This window comes from Schistocerca americana, chromosome 1 (assembly GCF_021461395.2).
Source record: "Schistocerca americana isolate TAMUIC-IGC-003095 chromosome 1, iqSchAmer2.1, whole genome shotgun sequence".
Lineage (NCBI taxonomy): Eukaryota > Metazoa > Arthropoda > Insecta > Orthoptera > Acrididae > Schistocerca > Schistocerca americana.
In genome coordinates, this window is record NC_060119.1 from 1,046,474,794 (window position 1) to 1,046,499,501 (window position 24,708).

General features: G+C 40.9%; 1 protein-coding gene across 2 annotated transcripts in view; it reads left to right on the plus strand.

Annotated features, from left to right (window-relative positions):
* LOC124616915 overlaps window positions 1–20,200 on the plus strand; it is a 379,961-nt gene extending 359,761 nt beyond the window's left edge. For both annotated transcript variants that reach the window (XM_047145223.1, XM_047145224.1), the window contains 2 exons: window positions 8,628–8,704; window positions 18,922–20,200. In XM_047145223.1, the coding sequence (XP_047001179.1) occupies window positions 8,628–8,704; window positions 18,922–19,398 (554 nt within the window). In that variant the 3' untranslated portion in view covers window positions 19,399–20,200. The remainder of the gene's footprint in view (window positions 1–8,627; window positions 8,705–18,921) is intronic.
* Window positions 20,201–24,708: the final 4,508 nt, after the last annotated feature.

The following is a 24,708-nucleotide window of genomic DNA, read 5'->3' on the forward strand; positions in this document are numbered from 1 at the left end:
GTGTTTTCTCTGATATTTTAAATGATAAGTCATCTGTAGCTCTTTCCTCTACATTTCAACATGTCCTATTGGTTGCCCGAGTTTTTTTCTATGACCGTCACCTCACTTGTCTCCTGTATGAAGATGAAACCATATACTTACACTTGATACGGCTTAAAAAGTCGAAAATAATTTTGGAACAAAGATGATGTTTAAGTAAATACAATCTAAAGGAAAAATTCCGCCTCCACTTAATGTGTTAGAGACTTAGCAAAAAATGTTAGTTGTCATCTCATACCTCTGCAATTATTGCTGCTACCTATGTGTTATTCGGGTACAGCTGGAGCAATATCCCATCGAATTCTGGCGAAACGTATGCCCAGTGCAAAGATTACTGAAGAGAAAAGTGAAGTTGAGCTCTTCATGAAGCGAAAAAACGCGGTAGTCACTGCCTGCACGATTAATGGGACAAAACTGGAGCTATAGTCTGTCATACAAATATCAGGCACTAAAACTGAGCTAGGGATGAAATGTAAGGAAAATAAAACCACTGCTTTCGATTTATTGACAGGATACAGAGAAACTGCAATTAGTCTACGAAACTGGTGATAAGAATTCTTGCGTAGCCTTTGCTGGAACGCTGGTCGCGTATGTGAGTGAGATCCATATCGCGTTGACACAATAAATGCCGTACTGATATAGCTTTTCTAGGATTTTCGCATATGTATTTAGAATGAACTCCGTATTCGAGTCGTGATACCAAACACGGTTTTAATTTCTTTCAAAATGTTCATTTCATCATCTACTGCTCTAAAGAGCAAAAATATGAAATTCAAACGAGTGTAACATCTGTAGCTCGAAAAGACACTAAAATGTGTAATAGAGGCCACATTTCTATGTTTTATTTACTAAGAGATCTTCAGAATCATCTCCACTCTACCGAAACTCACTCTAACGATGCTTACGAATAATTAATATAAGAGGCTTACCTCATAAAAAAAGAAAGAACTAGCTCTAAAAGTTCTCTGCTTGTAATTCAGTTATTCAGTGGAAAAAGTATAATACTTCGATAGCCGTGGCACCACAACTTTCTTCAGGGAGCTTGTGTAGAACTATAAAATTAATTAAAGCTCAAATCTGTTTGTGAAAATAATCACATTAAATGTCATACCGAAAGAAGTAATAAGTTCTTTTATGAATGAATACATCCGATACTTACACAACAAACATTTTACTTATAATTAAGCAATTACTACTTTAAAGCACTCTCCTTACCGTCGTGTGTTGAACGACGGCAATACTTCCTCTTCTCGGGTAGCATGACTGTGACATTCTCATCATCTTTGCTACGGAGCATTCATTAAGATGCAGTTCTTTGTTGACTCCATTTCTCTTCTCATTCACCGTTTTCGCGATCTGCCTGTTTTGCATAAACTCTGCACTAGGATGCTCTACGACGAACGGTACTACGTCGGAGATTCATCATATGTGATCAAGCACCATGACCACAGTCTGGTGTGACTAATCGCCACCTTCTTTCACAAGGGAGCTGAAACCAACATAATTTACGCTGATTGGCGTGTATGGTGATTTCAAATACATGAGAAGTGTTTCAACGTCGAAGTAAACATACTGTTAAAATTTTATCTTCTGAAGCGAATTTCTGACAACGATAATGTCTGTGTTTCTCGCAATATTCCATGGACTTCCATATTGCCGTGACTGCATCGGTATACTTTATTTTTCGATACAAGATGTCCCTGGAAAATATCTAGTCAGATTTTGTTACGAACATAAATTTATAAGGAAACCAGCACTGTGAAAGATATGCATTGAATGACGGAAAACTAAGAATGAGGAATATATTTTCATTAGAAACTAAACGCTAAGCTCAACAACTGAAATGCAACCAACTTGGCAAATATTCGGTAAATGAGGAAAGAAAAATGGTAGTATAAGAGAAAAGTCTCACAGTCAACATAAATAGACAAAGACCAATTGCGAGAGGAAGCATTAATATTAAAGACGGACTATATGAAACCCCACTCTCTTACCCTAGTTTGTGCAGCAATTCTGGCCGACCGTGGTGGCCGAGCGGTTCTAGGCGCTACGTTCGCAGGTTCGAATCCTGCCTCGGGCATGGATATGTGTGATGTCCTTAGGTTAGTTAGGTTTAAGTAGTTCTAACTAAGTTCTAGGGAACTGATGACCTTAGAAGTTAAGTCCCATAGTGCTCAGAGCCATTTTTTTATTTTTGCAGCATTTCTGACTGGTTTGAAGCGGCCCTCCACGAATTTTTTTATCCCTACAGATTTTACCCTCTTCGGCTTCCTCCGTAGTCCTACCAGCCTGCCCCTTCTTATTGTTCGTGCTTTCTATATATTCCTTTCCTTGCTGATTCTGCAGAGCACCTCATTCCTTACCCTATCAGCCCACCTAGTTTTCAACATTCTTCTGTGGCACCACGTCTCAAATGCTAGATTCCCTTCTTTTCCGGTTTTCCCACAATCTATGTTTCACTCCCATCAATGCTGTGCTCAAAAGGTAATAGTTTCACAAACTACTTCCCTAAATTCAGACCTATGTTTGGTACTAGTAGACTTCCCTTGGTCAGGAAGATCTTTTGCCAGCTCTATTCTGCTTTTAATGTCCTCTATGCGCCATCCGTTATGATTTATTTTGCTGACTAGGTATCAGAATCCCTTAAGCTCATTTACTTCGTGATCACCATTCCTGATCTTAAGTTTCTCGCTGTTCTCATTTCTGTTACTTCTCATTACTTTCGTGTTTCTTCGATTTACTCTCAATCCATATTCTGTAGTCATTAGGCTGTTCTTTCCATTCAACATACCCCTTAATTCGTCTTCACTTTCACTCAGGATAGCAATGTCATCAGCGAATCTTATCATTGATACCCTTTCACCCTGAATTTTAATTCCACTCTTGAACTTTTCTTTTATTTCCGTCATTGTATCGTCGATGTATGGAGTGAACGATAGGGGCGTAAGATCACATTCTTGTCTTACACGCTCCGTGCATTTCTTTCTTGGTCTTCCAGTCTTATTGTTCCCTCTTGGTTCCTGCACATATTGTGTATTACCCGTCATTACCTACAGTTCACCCTCATTTCTCTCAGAATTTTCAGGTCGACTAAAGCTATCAACTTGTGATTATTTTTCTTTAGTCTTGCTTCCACTATCAACCGCAACGTCAGGATTACCTCTCTGGTGTCTTTACCTTTCCTAAAGGCAAACTGATCGTCATCTAACAGATCCTCAATTCCCTTTTCTATTCTTCTGTAGATTATTCTTGTCAGCAACTTGGATGCGTGAACTGTTAAGCTGACTGTGCGATAATTCTCACACTCGTCGGCTCTCGGAATCTTCGGAATTGTATGGATGATGTGTTTCCAAGACTCAGATGGTATATCGTCAAACTCACACATACTACACACCAACATTAATAGTCGTTTTGTTGCCATTTCCCCCAATGATTTTAGAAATGCTGATGGACTGTTATCTATCCCTTCTGCCTTATTCATCTTAATTCTTGTAAAGCTCTTTTGCATTCTGATTCTAATACTGGATCCCCTATCTCTTCTATATCGACTCTTGTTTTTCCTTCGATCACGGGATCAGACAAGTCTTCCATCTCATAAAGGTCTTCAATGTACTCTTTCCACTTCAAAATACTCGTAAGCTCGTTCTAGTAACGTATCGTGAGATTTCAATACGTTATCATATCATTGTAAGAGTGTCAGTAGAAAATAATTAGGAAGTGAGTCGGTGGTTAAATGATTTGCCAGCATTCGAGATCATCAAGCTATTCACGGGGAAACGATGTTGCAAAGTATCAGGGTATTGGAATGCGAAGCTCTTGATAGCCTCACAGGAAACCTGGTGCAAGGGTTGGGGTTGGATTGCTTGGGTGGAAGATACCAAACAGCGAGGTCATCGATCTCATCGGATTAGGGAAGGATGGGAAAGGAAGTCGGCCGTGCCCTTTCAAAGAAACCATCCCGGCATTTGCCTGGAGCGATGTAGGGAAACACGGAAAACCTAAATCATGATGGCCGGACGCGGGATTGAACCTGGTGCAAGGAAGCGTAACGTTATTTAAATTACTGTCACCGAAGTGTTCCACAGGCACCTGCTGCATCTGCAACACATCCACATAATATAAACATGTTACAGCTGAGATCATATCCGCACCAAGCGGTCACCTTTTATTTGAGGAGAACACAGAATCGACATCCTGCATGTAGTTGACTTTTTCAGGGATGGGTGTACAATTCGCTGCTGTTCGCGGGTAAAAATCACAAAAAGGACGAGCAGCCAGATACGTTTACTCCTTTGCCTCTTTACAGTAATGATTATGGAAGAAGACGAAGCACAGAAAAGTCGAGGGTTATTACACTTGCTACGTAACACACTTTCAGAAGTTTAAAAAAGGTCAGTCCTACGTAACGTCAATAAAACAGCAGATTTGTCAGTTGTGTGGTTCTTGCTGGAGAACAGTATCGATCAATGGACAACTGTGTATCAGCCTAACGCTGAACCAACAATAATAGTGGACAATAACAGTACTTCTTCCTTTGGTTACGAGAAAGCAATGCACTGACCACGTATCGCCAACAAGGTGTGTTCAAAACCAGTCGGCAAGGCGGAACAGTTTACTGGCCTAATTCTTTGACTTTAACCCTTCAGTGGGCGCGCCTTTCATACTTCCATGAGTGGGCGCGTTACGGCTTTTGCACCGCAATTAGTTTTACATTTTTAACCTAAGGAAAATAACCATCCCATCAGTAATAAATAGATAAAATGCATCTATTTCTTTTTCCATGATTTCAGCACTTGCTTTTAGCCCTGGCAAAACTTTCAGGATGTTCTTGGCCTTGGTTTTAGGAGAAGAAGGAAGCGGTTCACGTATCGAAATAGTTTAATCTTTTCCTACGTAAAATCGATCGCTAACCCTCTGTTTGTTGTGTCCCCTCTTCAACCAGGTGGTCATCTGTTTCCTCTGTTGATTGTTCAGAATCACTGCTGTGGTTTTCTTCTTCAATAACCTCCTCTTCCGACTCAGATTCACATGAATCTGACAATTCTTGTAATTCTTCTTCTGACAATTCTCACAGTACTTTCTCATAGTTTTCAGGACGTACAGTTAGACGGTGCCTGTGAAATACCTTCATTTGCTCCATTTCCACGCTTTTATGAGACCTAATGAAATACATGTTTTTGTAAAAGTAATATATTGTAGCAGATCAATATCCAAGACTGTAAAAAGTAATGAAAACTGCATATGCAAACTCTGATTCGATTCGAACATTCATTATATATTAATATAAAAGAAAGAGTGCCTTGAGGCGAAAGAAAAACACAAATATAGAAAATACTTACATCACAAGGCGCGTAGCGGCAAACACACCGCAAACACAACACTCACCTTTCAAACAACAATAGTGACCAAACTGCTGAAAGCATGAATAGCACAAATGTAGTAAGTGGTGACATCCGTTGAGAACAACAAATATGTACCTCTACGTGGACGCAACTGTAACGCTATCTGTGTTACTAACAGAAAACTAAATCTTGCGGCTATCTGCCGCAGGCGCGCCCACCGAAGGGTTTAACGTCAGTAATGATCTAGATAATGTCATTTCAACAAATTCGTGGATTTGAGAAGTTCAGTTAAAAGACTTTCTCCATTAGACAATATTACATTCATAAGCGTTTTTGAAATTACTAATGACCTTCGAACCATGTCGGAATGTAAATAAAACAAGAAAAGAAACGTAGTGTGAAAGTTCAACCGTTATTTCCGAAAACGTCTAAATTATATGTTGTCTATGTTTTTGTACTTATAGACGTGTCTCAAGCACTGTTATAACAATCCACGCTGCTGGATATCAGCGTTCCTTCCTATACCGGCAACCTTTCTGATCGCAAGTTTTTCGTTTTCCATCGTCATCGTGAAGGAATGTTTGGTAATGAGCGATGTATTCAGGCCGTTACTGAGGTCTTTCACGCGCTTTGGCACAGACACACTGTGAGCTGCAATCGTACAAAAGCTATTTAACTGTCGGTTGAAAACAAAAAGTGATTACATGCCGGTAGTTACCGCCAGGTTTTACGTCTATCATACTGGCAGTACTTTTGCAAGTCCAGTAACTGTAACGGGCCATACACATGAGCAACGGATCGCAGCTATCCGTCGCAAGCAGTATCGTTGTAATCGGTCGCTCGCAAACCCTGCCGCACACGAGTATTACGAAGGCCGCTGTGTCGAGAGGCTCTGCTATGGGGAATGATCTCCTGTGTGTAGCAGCAGTGGCAGATGATCTCCGTGACCCCACAAATTCCTCCAAAAGATAAATTTAAAAAAAGGGAATTGTAATTTATTAAAACTTGTTTTGAAACGCTTTTCTTGGAAACTATAGGTTACACATATTAAATTTTTCACTGACGCCAAGGGGACTGTGTACATCTTTTCAGTGTGCCAATACAATTTATCAGTCCCTAATTCCTTTTTCATTCATTAGTCTTATAGTTTAACTGTTAATATTTGCACCAACTGTTTTACCAACTCTATGTGTCTGTAGAAATGTGATCAGTATCAGCAGTGTTGATTACAGTAACTCGACTTATTAACTGTATGAAGGAGAGTTAGATTATTTGAAATAACAAGGGACTTAAACATAGCTGTATAACAGAGTTACCCTGTATATTTAAATTTGTGTGTCCAGTTATTGTTGTGGTACGTCTTTCTCTTTAGAGGTTAAAAACTTCAATAATGCTTGTATCAAATGGTTCAAATGGCTTTAAGCACAATGGGACTTAACAGCTGAGGTCATCAGTCCGCTAAAGTTCGAACTACTTAAACCTAACTAACCAAAGGACATCACACACATCCATGCCCGAGGCAGGATTCGAACCTGCGACAGTAGCAGCCGCGTGTTTCCGAACTGAAGCGCCTAGAACTGCTCGGCCACCGCGGCCGCCAATGCGTGTATCGTTAGTTGTTTCATACAGAACGTCATAATAACATTGCTTCACACATACATCATCAAATGGAGCCCATTGTATGGTGAATATTATTATGAACTGCCCATCATTTCTAGTGCTACAGCACAGGCTTCAGAGTACCAATCACTTCGAAATCGGAGGGTAGATTTTGTATTACTTCTTAATATAAATGGCAAGTCCACCCTCAGCTACCACTTCTCAGAGTGGTTCGTGGTCCATGAATAATTGTTAATTCCAAAGTAAACATTCTTAACTCAAAAATGGTTCAAATAGCTCTGAGCACTATGGGACTTAACATCTCAAGTCATCAGTCCCCTAGAACTTAGAACTACTTAAACCTAACTAATCTAAGGACATCACACACATACATGCCCGAGGCAGGATTCGAACCTGCGACCGTAGCGGTCACGCGGTTCCAGACTGAAGCGCCTAGAACCGCTCGGCCACCAGCGGACAAAACGAAACAAAACAACACAACCATGTTTAATAAATAGACAAACTGGTCTCAGCCAGGCGGTCATATTGCCACGCATCACATGCGATTCACTAGATTGCCCGGAATTTTCAGGCGATCAGCGACCAATAACTCTGCGATTTGCCCACACATGTGGGATAAACGAGGCGGTCGCGTACCCATGCGTCGGATCGCTGCGATTCGTCTCTCGTGTGTGGAGTCCGTAATGAATCTGGTCAAATGCTTTCTTCTTTCGAACATTTTCCCCACTTTGTTCCCGATTCATGTTATCTGTGCAGAAGTAAGGATTTGCCCATATAAATGCTATGTTTTTTTTCTTTTTAGTATATATAGTAGTACTAAGAATGAGTTCAGGTTCTCTTTGAGTTCATGTTTTCTCTTTTCTGATGTGTCAAGCCATCTCACAACCCACTTCGTTCTGTTACACCAATTTCAAACGAATGAGACAAGAATGTGACTTTATAAATTATTCGCTCTCTATCAGCCGTCTGTATTATGTTAGTGGCAAAAACCAGTTACTAAAACAAGTGGCCTATAGCTGCTGATATCGATATGCAGGAACATATCTGAGCAACTGATTTCTGAAATTCCCTTCATGTACCATATATGCGATAAAGCAATTTCGACCAGTCTTTCCATTTATTTTATAATTTATTTTGGTTGACGGCAGACTATATTAAATCTGCAGCATGATCAGCAGAACAGTATAACATGGAAGACAAATTTATATTTCAGCTCTAATAAAGTAAACTTACAATATTATTATGTGCATGTCTGTGCTTTTTGTTGGGATTCCTGCATAATAAACGACAGTAAGGTTGTCTCAACATCGAAGTATTTCAATATCTCATATTTACATATTAAGGCTTATAGTATCACAAGTAACACAATGAACATAAGGTCTGTGATTTGCAGTCAAAAATTGCTTATTGTAAAAGCAAACTCCCGTTTTTCCCGCTGTCTGTAACACTGACTTCATGGCCTAAAATTATTTCCTTTAGTCTGAACCTCATATACTGCTATATTTGGTTATCATTAATGCTTTTCACCCCATGTTGACCATTGCTTCCACTGAAATAATTTTTCTGTGCGTTTTCTCAAATTTCTTATCTTTGCTCTATTTGTACTGATTTGTTTTTCCCTTTCAGGACTAAAACGTGTCACCTGGCCACCTCCGCCAGAAGAGCAGGAACTGATCTTCAACGAACAGCCCGTCTACTCAAAGGTAGCCCCCTCTTCCTTGCGAATAGCCGTCATATTTATTAGAATTTAATTTACGTTATTTCTTTTTAGCGTAAGATCGGTATTTATGTTTGTAACATATCTTTAAATAATCCTAACTATAGGCAGAGGGATAGTCTTCAGCTTTTCACAGATTCTTCGTCTTTTCTCTCAATTAAACGTTTCTTCTATCTTCCACGAAATGTACCAAAAAGTATTACTTTCTTATTAAATCTTACCCAGTTACAGTATACTTGAGGAAAATAGGAACAGAGAATATTACTTTGCTTCAACAATGTAGCACTTTTGAGGTTTTCCATTAATCATTTTAAATGTTGATGGTGAATTTATATAAGAAAAATTGTTGCGTGATTGAGGTTATTAAACGAAGTCCTTTGTGTTGTAATAATTTCAAACTTCAAGCTGTGAACAGTATTAGTGGAAGTATTACATTTAAAATATGGAAAACAAATGTCAGCGTTTAATGACTTGCTTGGATATAGCGGGGAAGAAAGTATAATAAACACATCCACCAAATTTTTATTAAACATTAATCGAAAGAAACTGAACATAAAAATATTGTGAAGCTGATTCTAGGTAGCCATAATTAAAATAAGTTGTATCGTTAGTCGCTTAGCTGTTATCTTTAAAATACTTTTAGAATTAATTTAAATTTTGTGTTAAGAGAGGAAGCTTTCACAGCATTCAAACGGCTGACAAACTGTCATAAATGAAATAACAGTAATCTCATTTTATTATTTGTTGCTGTCTTTTTGTTCACACTGAATCATATCTACACTACTGGCAATTAAAATTGCTACACCAAGAAGAAATGCAGATGTTAAACGGGTATTCATTGGACAAATATATTTCACTACAACTGACATGTGATTACATTTTCACGCAATTTGGGCGCATAGATCCTGAGAAATCAGTACCCAGAACAACCACCTCTGGCCGTAATAACGGCCTTGATACGGCTGGGCATTGAGTCAAACAGAGCTTGGATGGCGTGTACAGGTAAAGCTGCCCATGCAGCTTCAACACGATACCACAGTTTATCAAGAGTAGTGACTGGCGTATTGTGATGAGCCAGTTGCTCGGCCACCATTGACCAGACCTTTTCAATTGGTGAGAGATCTGGAGAATGTGCTGTATCCAGAAAGGCCCGTACAGGACCTGCAACATGCGGTCGTGCATTATCCTGCTGAAATGTAGGGTTTCGCAGGGATCGAATAAAGGGTAGAGCCACGGGTCGTAAAACATGTGAAATGTAACGTCCACTGTCCAAAGTGCCGTCAATGCGAACAAGGAGTGACCGAGACGTGTAACCAATGGCACCCCATATCATTACGCCTTGTGATACGCCAGTATGGCGATGACGAATACACGCTTCCAATGTGCGTTCACCGTGTTTTCGCCAAACACGGATGCGACCATCATGATGCTGTAAACAGAACCTGGATTCCTGTCTGTGATGCAGCGTCAAGGGTAACAGCAGCCATGGTCTCCGAGCTGATTGTCCATGCTGCTGCAAACGTCGTCGAACTGTTCGTGCAGATGGTTGTTGTCTTGCAAACGTCCCCATCTCTCGACTCAGGGATCGAAGGGATCGAGACGCGGCTACACGATCCGTTACAGCCATGCGTGTAAGATGCCTGTCATCTCGACTGCTAGTGATACGAGGCCGTTGGGATCCAGCACGGCGTTCCGTATTACCCTCCTGAACCGACCGATTCCATATTCTGCTAACAGTCATTGGATCTCGACCAACGCGAGCAGCAATGTCGTGATACGATAAACCGCAATCGCGACAGGCTACAATCCGACCTTTATCAAAGTCGGAAACGTGATGGTACGCATTTCTCCTCCTTATACGAGGCGTCACAACAACGTTTCACCAGGCAACGCCGGTCAACTGCTGTTTGTGTATGAGAAATCGGTTGGAAACTTTCCTCATGTCAGCACGTTGTAGGCGTCGCCACCGGAGCCAACCTTGTGTGAATACTCTGTAAAGCTAATCATTTGCATATCACAGCATCTTCTTCCTGTCGGCTAAATTTCGCGTCTGTAGCACGTCATCTTCGTGGTGTAGCAATTTTAATGGCCAGTGGTGTACTTCTTAGTTACACTTTCTGAAATTCTTTAGTGTTGCTTTTGACACATTTCGTCAAATTTTGGTTCCTGTGCCATCGTGCATAAGTAGGCTCACTGAAATGAAAAGAGTACATATCTTCGCCATAATCGAGTTAACATCTGCACTAGCCTTGGTATCAGTTGTGGCATGGACTGGAAAAGTTCTAGATGAAGGACAGATCAATGTCCGTCCATTCCTACTCCTAAAGCCTTTGCTTTAGGAAGTTTAGAATCGCGATAACCCATAATGTTCCTAGATCCAACGTGTTGCCTTTTTAACTCGATAAACACGTAAACTGTCATCTTCAAAGACAGTGTATTTGTTGAGATGATGGCAAAGGGAAGAAACTGGCTCACCTCCGTACGCACCGACTCTCATTCGAGGAACTTATCAACTCGATAGCTTCCACCCAATGAAAACATCTCACAGTTGCCCATTCTTCTGGAAGTCTTCCTGAGCTATATGGTGAACGCGACTTCGCCTATCATTGCTATTCTGGCAGGAACGTGGTTTGCCTAATCGGGTGACTCACTTCCAATCTTGTGTCTCCGCCGACTGCAATCGTGAAACTTCGTTTGTATTAGCAAACAGGGATTTCTTGCCTGCCATAGTTCAGGTGTTCATGTGATGCATATAACTCATCCGGAAACGGTTCAAGTAAGGCAACTACTAACATTCAGTGACAGCTCCTGCCTCATACAGTGACGGAAATGGAAAGCGTTAATCCACGAAGCATCAGTCCTATATTTATCAATATTTGGCTATTAAATATTTAAACATTCATTCAGTTCGGTACTGATGTGGACCATCAACATCAGTATGATGGGTGACCCTCAGGGTGACAAATAGACCCCTGTGTTCGTTGTGGCATAGTTTCAAACAGCCCCCGAATGTCTTCTTGGGGAATCTTTTGTCATTCCTGATATACTTGCTGTGTCAGTTCATGAAGATTGCTAGCTGTGGGCTGGTATGACAGTATACGTCTTCCCGTCGTGCTAGTTTCAATTCCATATTCGTTATCTCTTATTGCCTTCCAGTACTCTTTCACTTGTTCACCATTGTTTTTTTCCTTCGTATCTTCTAACCACCATAGACCAGTTCTTTTTCGCTCCTGTTACGTGGAATCCTTCCGTATTCAATACTTTTCGCCTAAACACTTCTCTGTCATTCGTTTCTTCAGATTTTATATTTTTTTTCTCTAAATGCTTTTTTAAATTAATGGGTCCAACTTGTTTGCAGCGTCTTATCTCTCAAATATTTTTCTGCATTCGGTCCAAAGAATACCAATATTCTTTTCCTTATTACTTCTTATATGTTTTCTATGTTTCGATCGATGCCATCATTACTACGTAATTTCCAACTTTCGAATATATTTTCGTTGACTTAATGGTTCAAATGGTTCAAATGGCTCTGAGCACTATGGGACTTAACATCTGTGGTCATCAGTCCCCTAGAACTTAGAACTACTTAAACCTAACTAACCTAAGGACATCACACACATCCATGCCCGAGGCAGGATTCGAACCTGCGACCGTAGCAGTCGCGCGGTTCCGGACTGAGCACCTTAACCGCGAGACCACCGCGGCCGGCTCGTTGATTAATATTTTCTTAATGATTCGCCTTTCTAAAAGTTCTAACTTAGCTAAATTAAAGTTCAATGCTAGACATTCTCTTGCATTTAAACATCCTGACCTCACTACTTTATTGTAATGTCTATTTTCAAACAGTCTTTTTGTTGTAAAGATCTTTAGTTACGCCATAGGCCCTTCCGATTTCAGTTATCCTTTACTCTATATAGCAGCTTTTTCCAAAAAAATTTCCTGGTTTATCTTCCCAAGATATTTAAATTTTTTGAACTTTTCAATTTGGCCAATTACTGTTTTCAGATATTTCGGTTTGTAAAAAATTTGTTTTTCTTCCTGCATAATTTCTTAAAACGTTCTTACTCGCTATTTCTTCCAAAAGTTAGGTTTGTATTACAGCGGATGTCACGGTTTCAGAAAGTATAAGGGGCTTTCAAAAAGAAACGAGCTGAAGGCATAATTACAGAAACCAGTACTTGTATGTTAGAAGTATTGACCCTGGCTGTTGCGACACTTGCCCCACTGTGACGGTGAATGGTTGTCTCATAAAGTTCCTGTGCTGCGATGTTAACCAGTTCCGCACGTACAGCTGGACGTCGTCGTCCGAAGTGGATCGTTTGCCCCTATGCTGACGTTCTTCTTTGACAAAGATGGCCCGCTTCCGATTCACTTCCTGCAGCACGGGACAACAGTGAATGCCCAGCGTTACTAGCAAATCTTGACCACTCTTCGCCAAGCGATCAAATCAAAACGACCAGGCAATTTCACCCGTGGGGTGATTCTGCTTCACGACAATACAAAGGCTCATACGGCCAACACGGTCGCGGCACTCCTGCAGAGATTCAAATGGGAAGTTCTCGGCCACCCCCCATGCTGTCCGGACCTCTCTCCCTGTGATTACGCCGTTTTTGGTCCGCTTAAAACTGCTCTGTGGGGCAAACGATTCACCTCGGACGACTATGTCCAGCTATACGTATGGAACTGGTTAACATCGCAGCCCCGGGAATTTTATGAGACGGTCATTCACCGGCTTGCGTTACAGTGGTACAAGTGTCTCAACAGCCACGGTCAATACTTCTAGCATACAGGTACTGGTTTCTTCTGTAATTATGCCTTCGGCTCGTTTCTTTTTGAACGACCCTTATACAACAAAGTCATCTACAAATGCGAGACAGTTTATTCAAATATTTTCGTTTCCTCTTCACAGCTTTCTTGCTGAAGTCTTTTATTAATTTAATTTTTCATTTGAAGTTCTATTTTTTTTTTTTCTAGAACAGAATCCGTGGTAGACCATTACCTTGCCGTAGCACTGTGTTTATTTTGAAGGACTGAGATATTTCTCCTATAAATTTCATGTGAGATGCTATGTCTGTGAGTGTTTCACGAACTACATTTACTAATTTAGACTTTGCACCAACTTCTCGTATTATTTTATCTATACTTCGTCTGTCAACGGAACCAAAGGCCTTTTTGAAACCATCAAACATTACTACAATATTTTTTGAATTTAGAAATCCGTGGTGAATGACTGACTTCGGATTAAATATTTGTTCAGAGCATGATCTGCCCTTCCTGCAACCACCCTGTTATTCCCTTAAATAACTGTCCAGTGATGTTTCTACTCTGTCTGGCAAAATCTTAGGAAAATACGTTATGCAATAGGTAGCAAAGGAATTCTTCTGTAGTTGTTAACGCAGCGTTTATTGCTGTTCTTATGTAATAGATGTGTCAAGGCTGCCTTTCACTCTCATGTAATTTTTGCTATTTTCCATATTTCTTCAAATATTAATTCTAGCTAACTTTTTTATTTTTGATAGAGACCATTACAAAAGTTCCGCTCTGTAGAGTTTCTCCAGTAGCTTTACTGTTTTTCTTTAGGTTTTTATTACGTCTTCAGTTTCTTTGGTAGTTGAAAGTTAATCTTCTTCAGTGTTTCTTAAGCGCAGTCTGCCATTTTAATTTATGAAACGTCATTTTTTATTAACACAAATTATAGTTTTACTCTGTAACGCAATTTAATGTACAACGTGCAATCAAATATTGTAAGAATTTTTAGAATATAGGAGTTCTCCGTTTACTACACGTTCTAACATAAAAATCCACATTGCAATAGCGGTGCTGGAAAAGAATTGTTACCCTGTTAATCTTTGTGGCTCCAGGAGGAATGTCTATGGACTGAGCACTGGGATGCGCAGAGTAAGATTTTAGTCTCTAAGATACACTGACAGTAAAATCACGTGATTGTAGTGCGGCATCACGTTTCTCTGTACACGCTCTGCATCTTTTGAATGCCACTACATCACTAATACAGAGATATTCCTTTCGAAAGTGCCGTACGTTTTGTACATGCGTTTCATAGCCATTTAAGAATTTGCATTTGATATCTGCAGTGACCTTGACTTAAAAAACCAACACCTAAGTCACGTGACGGAGGGCAAAAAGCGAAGTTTCTATCATTACCAGAGCGGTTCTAGAGTAACGATCGGTGATAATTGCGATACGTCCGAATCAAATCTTCTCGATTTTCAAAGCCACGTCATTTTGAACAGAACACTCGAGCTTTCAGTGGCAATCTCCGCCATCGTCGTCAGAAAAAAAAGGCACTGACCGCCGAGGCTAGCATGGTTTTCCGATTATATACTCACGATTTCACCATAGGGTAGCAGCAGCTCCGGACCGCCGGGGGACGAATAATGTCATTTAGATCGGGGAGGGGAGCCTGGTGCCGCGTTTAAAACTGTCGCTTCCGCATCCCTACAAGCACCAAAGGTCCGTCTTTGCTTTCTTTCGATATCCAAAGCCCACGTCCACTCACTACTACGCGTGTACTCCAAGTCTCTGTTAAAATTGTTGCTATTTGTTCTAATCTCGGCTGCCTTGTTTGCATTCAGACGTTTCATGCCATGCACTCCAACGGCCAGCTGACCAATGGGGTATAAAACGTGATTATCTAAAAAGACCACTCGTCGCCACTCGGTTGACGTCCAGTTGCGCCACTGCCGTGCAGATAGCAGCATTCGCCGCCAGTGAACAGTAATCAGCTTATATGAATGAAACAGGCACCTGCTGTGCAGGCCCTTGTGCAGCAGCTTTCGCTGAACGGTCGTAGAGGAGACACTCTTGGTTGTCTCTTAGTTCATCTGGGCGATCAGTTGCTCAACAGTTGCGCGTCTAATTGTGCGTTCACATATCAGTAGGCGCCGTTCACGAGTGTCGTCTGTGGTCCTTGGTGCACCACAGTTGTCTCAGTGCCAATTTCGGTTAGCGCCGTTTTGCGACACACAGTATACTTAACGGCAGAGCACGTGAATAGATTAGATTAGATTAGATTAGTACTTGTTCCACAGATCATGAATACGACACTTCGTAATGATGTGGAACATGTCAGGTTAATAAAAGGTGTCTATACAAGATATTAGATTAGACAAAATATTACATGACACTCAATATTTTTAATTTTTATTATTTTTTTAATTATTTTTTGTGGGGGTTGGGAAATTACCCACTTACTATATCCAAAAATTCATCTAATGAGTAGAAGGAGTTGCCATTAAGAAATTCTTTTAATTTCCTTTTAAATGCTGTATGGCTATTTGTCACACTTTTTATGCTATTAGGTAAGTGACCAAAGACTTTTGTGGCAGCATAATTTACCCCCTTCTGCGCCAAAGTTAGATTTAACATTGAGTAGTGAAGATCATCCTTTCTCCTAATGTTGTAGCCATGTACACTGCTATTACTTTTGAATTCGTTCGGATTGTTAATAACAAATTTCATAAGTGAATATATATATTGTGAGGCTACAGTGAAGATTTCTAGCTCTTTAAATGAGTGTCTGCAGGATGATCTTGGATAAGCTCCAGCAATTATTCTGATTACACGCTTTTGTGCAGTGAACACTCTTTTACTCAATGATGAGTTACCCCAGAATATGATGCCATACGAAAGCAGAGAATGAAAATAGGCGTGATAAGCTAATTTACTCAGATGTATATCGCCAAAATTTACAATGACCCTAATAGCGTAAGTAACTGAACTCAAACGTTTCAGCAGATCCTCAGTGTGTTTTTTCCAGTTCAACCCCTCATCAATGCATACACCTAGAAATTTTGAATATTCTACCTTAGCTACCGATTTCTGATCGAAGTCTATATTTACTAATGGTGTCATTCCACTTACTGTGTGGAACTGAATATACTGTGTTTTGTCAAAGTTTAATGAGAGCCCATTTCAGAGAACCACTTAATGATTTTCTGAAAAACATCGTTTACAATTTCACCAGTTAATTCTTGTCTGTCGGAGGTGATAGCTTTACTTGTATCATCGGCAAAAAGTACCAGCTATGCATCTTGGTCAATGTAGAATGGCATGTCATTAATATATATTAAGAACAGCAGAGGATCCAAGACCAAACCCTGTGGCACCCCATTCTTGATTGTTCCCCAGTTTGAGAAATCATCAGTTTTTTGCATATTATGTGAACTGTTTATTTCAACTTTCTGCATTCTTTCAGTTAGGTAAATTTTAAACCATTTGAGCACTGTCCCATTCATACTCCAGTACTTGAGCTTATCTAGAAGTATTCCATAGTATACAAACCACACCTAGCCCTAAAGCCAATGATCATGCCCTCTTCGTTGTCAGATAAAACGCTCCATTTCCGCATTATGATAACAACTGTGCTGTTTCCCGCATCGCCCCCACCCCCGACATGCCTCATATACCCTCAATTGCTAGTGCTGGCACCTGCTGTCTGTGAGTGGTTATTGCATGTTGACATCAAACATAGGCAGTGTGTGGCCTGGACCATGTATCAGCCTTAGTGCAAAATGTAAACGACAGTACTATACTAATGTCATGTGACTTTGGGTTTCATCCTGAAGCCATGCGCAGTTTCTATGCTCACTTTATATATATGCCCACTATGTGGCGCGACTCATTGTATTTATTGAACTCGTGCAAGATATTACACTAACGGCCATTAAAATTGCTACACGAAGATGACGTGCCACAGACCCGAAATTTAACCGACAGGAAGAAGATGCTGTGATATGCAAATGATTAGCTTTTCAGAGCTTTCACACAAGGTTGGCGTCGGTGGCGACACCTACAACGTGAAGACACGAGGAACGTTTCCAACCTATTTCTCATACACAAACTGCAGTTGACCGGCGTTGCCTGGTGAAACGTTGTTGTGATGCCTCGTGTAAGGAGGAGAAATGCGTACCATCACGTTTCTGACTTTGATAAAGGTCAGACTGTAGCCTATCGCGATTGCGGTTTATCGTATCGCGACATTGCTGCTCGCGTTGGTCGAGATCCAATGACTGTTAGCAGAATATGGAATCGGTCGGTTCAGGAGGGTAATACGGAGCGCCGTGCTGGATCCCAACGGCATCGTATCACTAGCAGTCGAGATGACAGGCATCTAATCCGCATGGCTGTAAAAGATCGTGCAGCCACGTCTCGATCCCTGAGTCAACAGATGCGGACGTTTGCAAGACAACAACCATCTGCACGAACAGTTCGCCGACGTTTTCAACAGAATGGACTATCAGCTCGGAGACCATGGCTGCAGTTACCCTTGACGCTGCATCACAGAGAGGAGGGCCTGTGATGGTGTACTCAACGACGGACCTGGGTGCACGAATGGCAAAACGTCATTTTTTCGGATGAATCCAGGTTCTGTTTACGGCATCATGATGGTCGCATCCGTGTTTGGCGACATCGCGGTGAACGCACATTGTAAGCGTGTATTCGTCATCGCCACACTGGCGCATCACCCGGCTTGATGGTATGGGGTGCCATTGGTTACACGTATTGGTAACCCCTTGTTCACATTGACGGCACTTTGAACAATGGACGTTACATTTCAGATGTGTTACGACCCGTGGCTCTACTCTTTATTCGATCCCTGCGAAACCCTACATTTCAGCAGGATAATGCACGACCGCATGTTGCAGGTCCTGTACTGGCCTTTCTGGATACAGAAAATGTTCGACTGCTGCTCTGGCCAGAACATTCTCCAGATCTCGCACCAATGGAAAACGTCTGGTCAATGGTGGCCGAGCAACTGGCTCGTCACAATACTCCAGTCACTACTCTTGATGAACTGTGGTATCGTGTTGAAGCTGCATGGGCAGCTGTACCTGTACACGCCATCCAAGCTCTGTTTGACTCAATGCCCAGGCGTATCAAGGCCGTTATTACGGCCAGAGGTTGTTGTTCTGGGTACTGATTTCTCAGTATCTATGCAACCAAATTGCGTGAAAATGTAATCACATGTCAGTTGTAGTATAATATATTTGTCCAATGAATACCTGTTAATCATCTGCATTTCTTCTTGGTGTAGCAATTTTAGTGGCCAGTAGTGTACATACGTTGACGTAATTTAAGAATTTCAGTACAGACGATTGACAGCACTGTATTACTCATCATAAAAATGAAATCATTTCATCTCATTCGAAAATGGCTGTTGTTGACAATGTTATTATGTTTCAGGGCCCAGAAGGAATCAGTCCAGGCAACCCCGGCCAGCCTCAGAGCGCTTGGTCCCCTCCTGCTGCAGCAACACCGCACAACTACCAGCCGAGCCCCCAAAAGCAGACTCCGGTCCAGGCGCAGGTGTACCAACCGGCACATTTCGAGCCACCGCCAGCGACTGTGGTGCTGAGACCAGAGGCTCCGATCAGCCAACCATCCCCACCCGTCTTCACATCACAGCCAGCAGCCACGAAGGGAGTATCGGGAAGAATGCGTGGAGACGAGAAGTGGCCCCCAGAGCCTTACAAGGTGCAGGCACAGGCGGAAAATGAAGCCCGCCTCGCGCTCGCTCGCGGCCCCGCTTTCAGGCCTCGCCGAGTAAAGAAAGATTACACCGCTTTCTTTGCCCAGAATGCCTTGAATCCGACATACCCTGGCTACAGAGCCCCTCCAGGCACTCAGCACTACATCGAAGAAGGCACATCGAACCTGTAATAATACAGGTGCTAATGTAGCATTAGCAGCCATGCTTCATTTGAAAACCTATGTTTATCTGTTCTCTGGTAAATGTACTGAAAAAATAACTTCAGTCACAATGGAAGCTATGAACAAAGATGAAGGGCAGTTATTTTTTTAAAAAATTCCATCCATCTTTTTTTTTAATTTCTGCCAAGAACTATGATTAATATCCATCATGTTGGTACATTCATAAGTTTAATAAATTCTAGGCGCCGCTCACGTATTTTCAATGACACGAGTGAAGGCAAGAAAAGAAAATATGAATATCTTGGAATTTACAGTAACCTGAGAACGAGCATATTTTTTTAAGGACCTTAGTATTTGAAATATATCTTCAAGTGCGTCGAATAATTATGGTCTCTTTTTCTTTTTTTTAAGTTGATGGAGTCTAGTCTCTTTGTTAATATATTTTTTACGAGTTTTTGGACCTGGTAGTCAATTAAGATGAGATAATGATTTTTATGAGCAAATCATGAGTGATCAGTTTCACTTTAAAACGATGTGATATATCCATGGTGCCACACAGTTTTTGTATTAGTCCGTATTTGATGTTTATCAGACAGATCCACTATATTCCCTTCCTAAAATTACGAAGAGCGACGAACTTTTCACGACTTACATACGAATATCTTCAATGGTATTTATTTGGTGTTTATATCATGATTAAAGTTTGTTTTGTGCTTAAAATATGTTGTTGATATCATGTCTTGAACTGATGAATGTAAAGCGAAAGTGTAAATGTGTTATTTAGGAAAATAAATACTATCCATACATATAATTACGTGTAGTTGTCTGAAATATAGTATGTATATATTCAGCCAAATATGTAAGTTTGTTTCATCCTACAAGCACTCTTCGTCCCTGGAAGCTGCAATTCATAATCTTTTCTTCTTGATCTGATGGAATGTTGCAGAAGAAGAAAGCAACATATAACTGTTACAGCTTGACGTGACACATTAATTAAGGAACTGGACTCATATACGAGAGAAGCAAGGTTCGAATTTGAGTCCTGGCCATCCTGCTTTGATCACTTCAGGTGCATCTTGTGACGTCTCTTCCTTTCCAAGCAAGTGCTCCTTCTCTAATGCAAGCAATGTCTACAGAACATAAACTTGAGTTCGCTTCCCTGCTTTCCACGATAACGTTGCGGAACTGGTTGTACTCACTTAATTGCAACATAAATACACACCACAACTCAAAAAAATGGTTCAAATGGCTTTGAGCACTATGGGACTTAAAGTCTGAGGTCATCAGTCCACTAGAACTAAGAACTACTTAAACCTAACTAACCTAAGGACATCACACACATCCATGCCCGAGGCAGGATTCGAACCTGCGACCGTAGCGGCCACGCGGTTCCAGACTGTAGCGCCTAGAACCGCTTTTTTTTCTTTTTTCTTTTTTTTATTCACCAAAAACAGTAACAAAAATGACTACAATGAAATGACATAAATAAGGTGACAGATAATGGCAGTCATAAATTACAGCATTCAAAAAATGAGTCTCTAGCACTCACACAATTTAGCACCTTCACTGTCACCTTCAACTGGTGGCAGATCAGCATGCACATTTTCTTCTTCTGCAGCCGGTTCCTCATCATCATTTCCCAGACCCAAATTAATCATTCAGTAAATCCTTGATGTGTGTTCCTTCCAGGGTAAATTACATGGACAGAAGAGAAGTCCCGAACAGCGACATCGCAAAATATTTCACTGCCTTGTTATCTTTGTCAGTTCCAGCCTTCTAAACGCATCTATAGGGAGTTCAAGATCTTCCTTTATATCAGACACCAGATGTTTCTCGCCATATTCTTGTATCTGCTGTACTACTGATTTATTTTTCATGTGTGACTTGCAGGTGGGGTTAGGGTCGGGAACGTGACCCAATCCATTCCCTCTCTACTAGGAATCCAGTTCCTAACCTATACCCATTCGGTTGAGGACAATTCGGAGATCATATTTCTTATTGTGATTCTGATATTTGAGTATTTTCTCGAATTCATTTTCCATGTACATCTTGTATTCAATATGTTCATCGCTCCCAATATTGTTAAAAACATAACTTGTATATTTGCCCATTAACCAAATCACTGCGTTATTTTTTGCCTGAGGGTAGTAACTTTCCTCTGGTCTGAAGAAATTGTTAGTCGGTACATTGTTTGCTGAAGTTCTTGTTATTTGAGCAATTTTCTCCCTGGTCCACCTCCAGTTGATAATCCGATCTCCACAAGTGTAACGATGAGGCACACTATCAACGAGGTTGCATTTGCTGCAGAGGTTTGTGTCATTTAAACCGATGGCAAAGAGATGCTCATTAGTGCTGATGATGTTATTGACTGCCTTGTACCACGCTGTTCGCACGTCAGACGAAAGAACATCACTACTGATGTTTTTCCAGACCACATTCCATGCTATTCCAGCATGTTGCGTTTCTATGTTATTTTTCCTTTCATGTTTCCGTATTTCAGCTAAAATCGCCTTTGCTGTAACGTTTTTGGAGTTTAAAATCTTTTTGATGAGATACCTTAGTTCAAGATAATACTCCCTAATGTGTTTCAGCTTAAAACTTATTTTTTGTATATTTATCGGCGTCTCTACACTTTCTGGCCTGACAATATCGTATAGTTTTGCTGTAATGCACCCTGGATCATTACACATTATGCTCCATGTTCGTTTGACATTCAATGCCATCGCTTTAGACTTGATGTCGGTTAGATCCAAAACTGCTGTCTTCCCCGGCACTCGAAACAATTCCCCTTTCCACAAGAACTTTGCTAAGGTGGACATGAGCGCCTTCGCCACCATTGATGGAATGGGGAGAACCTGTGCTATGTAGTAGGCCTTGGATAAAATATACGTGTTGATAAACAGTATTCTCTGGAACTGGTCTATGCTACGTTGACAGTTTTCAATCAAAGCTCCCTTGATTTTTCTTGCCACCTCCCGCCAATTTATTGCTATCATTTTTAAAAGGGACGTTGTCAATGCCATTCCAAGAGCTTTGTGTTCATTAACATGGTTCGCCCACTCAATGCGTAAGTTAGCAAGCCGCTTTATATTTATAAATTTACTTTTATTTTCATTTACCCTCGCACCTGATGCGGAACAGTATTCTGCAAGTATCATCTCTAGTTGTGTCACATCTGTTTGGTCTCTGATGATTACGCCTACATCGTCCGCGTAAGCACCTACCACAGTCTTTGTTCCTTGAATGGTAATGCCTGTCAGCCTGTGCATTTCTTCCTTGGGTAACACCCCTTTTTATTTCAATTTTTTTGTCAGTTGACAGTTAACGGAGATTTGTGCAGTAACACCCATTGCCATGTTCTTGATGATGTCGATGGTTTTTGGCAGGAAGTCCATTCGGCGCATTATCTCTATCAGGTATTTGTGATTAATTTGATCAAATGCCTTATGGAAGTCTATGAAAAGCAGTCCACATTTTATGTTACTTGCCTGCGCTAGCGCAATGACATCGCGATACAAAGCCGCAGTTTGTAAAATCGTTCTTCTAAAAGCACAAGTCTGCTGTTAGCCTATGATGTCAGCAGTGCATGGTGTAAAGCGCTTGTTAATTACTCGAGCTATAATTTTATAATCTGAATTTAAAAGCGAAATCGGCCGTAGGTTGTTTATTTTTTTGCAGCCTCTGTTCTTCGGGATCAACACGATTTTGCATTGTTTGAACTCTGCAGGCACTGGCTTTCCTTGTAAGACTTCATTGACAATTTCGGTGAACTTTTCTCCTATTAGGGTCCAAAATCGTTTATAGAATTCAATGGGCAGTCCGTCAGGTCCTGGAGATTTTCTAGCAGGGGAGCTGCACACGATTTCTAATATATCTTCCTTGGTGATGTCCGAAGAAATGTTCTCATCATCATCTCGCGATATTCGTGGAAGATATGTACCAAAGAGCTCATCGTATTCTTCTTCGTTTGTTTCCCCTGACGCATACATACGTTCATAGTACGCTGAGATCTCTTTAATTATTTCCTTCTGGGTGGTGATTATGGTACCATCATCTATTAGAAGTTCATCCATGAAACTTCTTCTATTCTTGGCGTGTCTGACAAGGTGGTAAAATGCAGCAGTCTCATCTTCAGTGACTGACTTTGCTTTGGATTTTAAGTCCCCCCAGTTCCTTACGTTTCAGACTTATTAACTTTGCTTTTATTTTCTTGATGTCTATTAATCTTGTAGGAATTGCATCTGTCTGATCGTAGAGGTCCCTGAGCACGCTGTAGTAGAATTCTACAGTCTGTTTCCTTTCTCTGGCCATATCTATACTAAAAGATAGCTCTGGTTAGGGCATCTTCTAAGTCTTCTTCTGATAATAACGATATATTTAGATTCCACTGGCTTCTTACTCTTCGGGTAGGTTGTGCTGTTAAATTTACGCAGGTCAACAACGCACTGTGATCGGAAAAACTAACGGGAACAGTTTCTGTTTTCAGTACTTTATCTGCTAAATTTTCCGATACGTAAATTCTGTCAATTCTACTTCAGGAATTCGCAACAATGTGAGTGAAATTCACCATTGTTGGGTATTTATTTCCCACGCATCTTTTAATTTTAAATCAACAAGACGTCTCAAGTCAGTTGAGTAATTGAAGTTGGGGATTTGATCCTTTCGACTCAATACACAATTAAAATTTCCCCCTATTATAAGTTGGAGGGGGTTTTTCCTCAGTAAATAAATTACGTTTTCATTAAAGAATGTGGCTCTTGCAGCTCTATTATTGCTGCCAGAAGGAGCATATAAATTGACTATAGTAACTCCTGCTACATTTATTCCAATACCTCGCCCCGATTCTAATTTATCAACGTCATGTACGGGGATGCCTTCTCTAACTAAAATGGCCGTGCCAACATTCGTTTCAGTGGAAATATTGTAAAAATCAACGTAACTGGAAAAATTTAATTGTGGGAATACCACTTCCTGTAGGAGAGCAATATCCGTCGCTGACTCATACAGAAACTGTTTCAGAGCAGCTATTTTAACATCCGACTGTATCCTATTAATGTTTAACGTGGTAATCGTATATGACTGACTGTAACATAGGGGAGTGACCTTTTTCCCGCTAGTCTATCATTTCATGCCACTCCATGCCGGATACTTCCTGAGAATCTGACTGGAGACCACCGTCACGGTTTGCATTAGAACCTTTCTTTTTACTTTTCTTGCGGTTTGCATTGACACTGGCCTTCACCGAATGTATGCTCCGCCCACCCCCTGAGCAGTTTTCCACCGAGAGCGGTGTCGGTGGATCTGAGGGGCAGTCGTGTG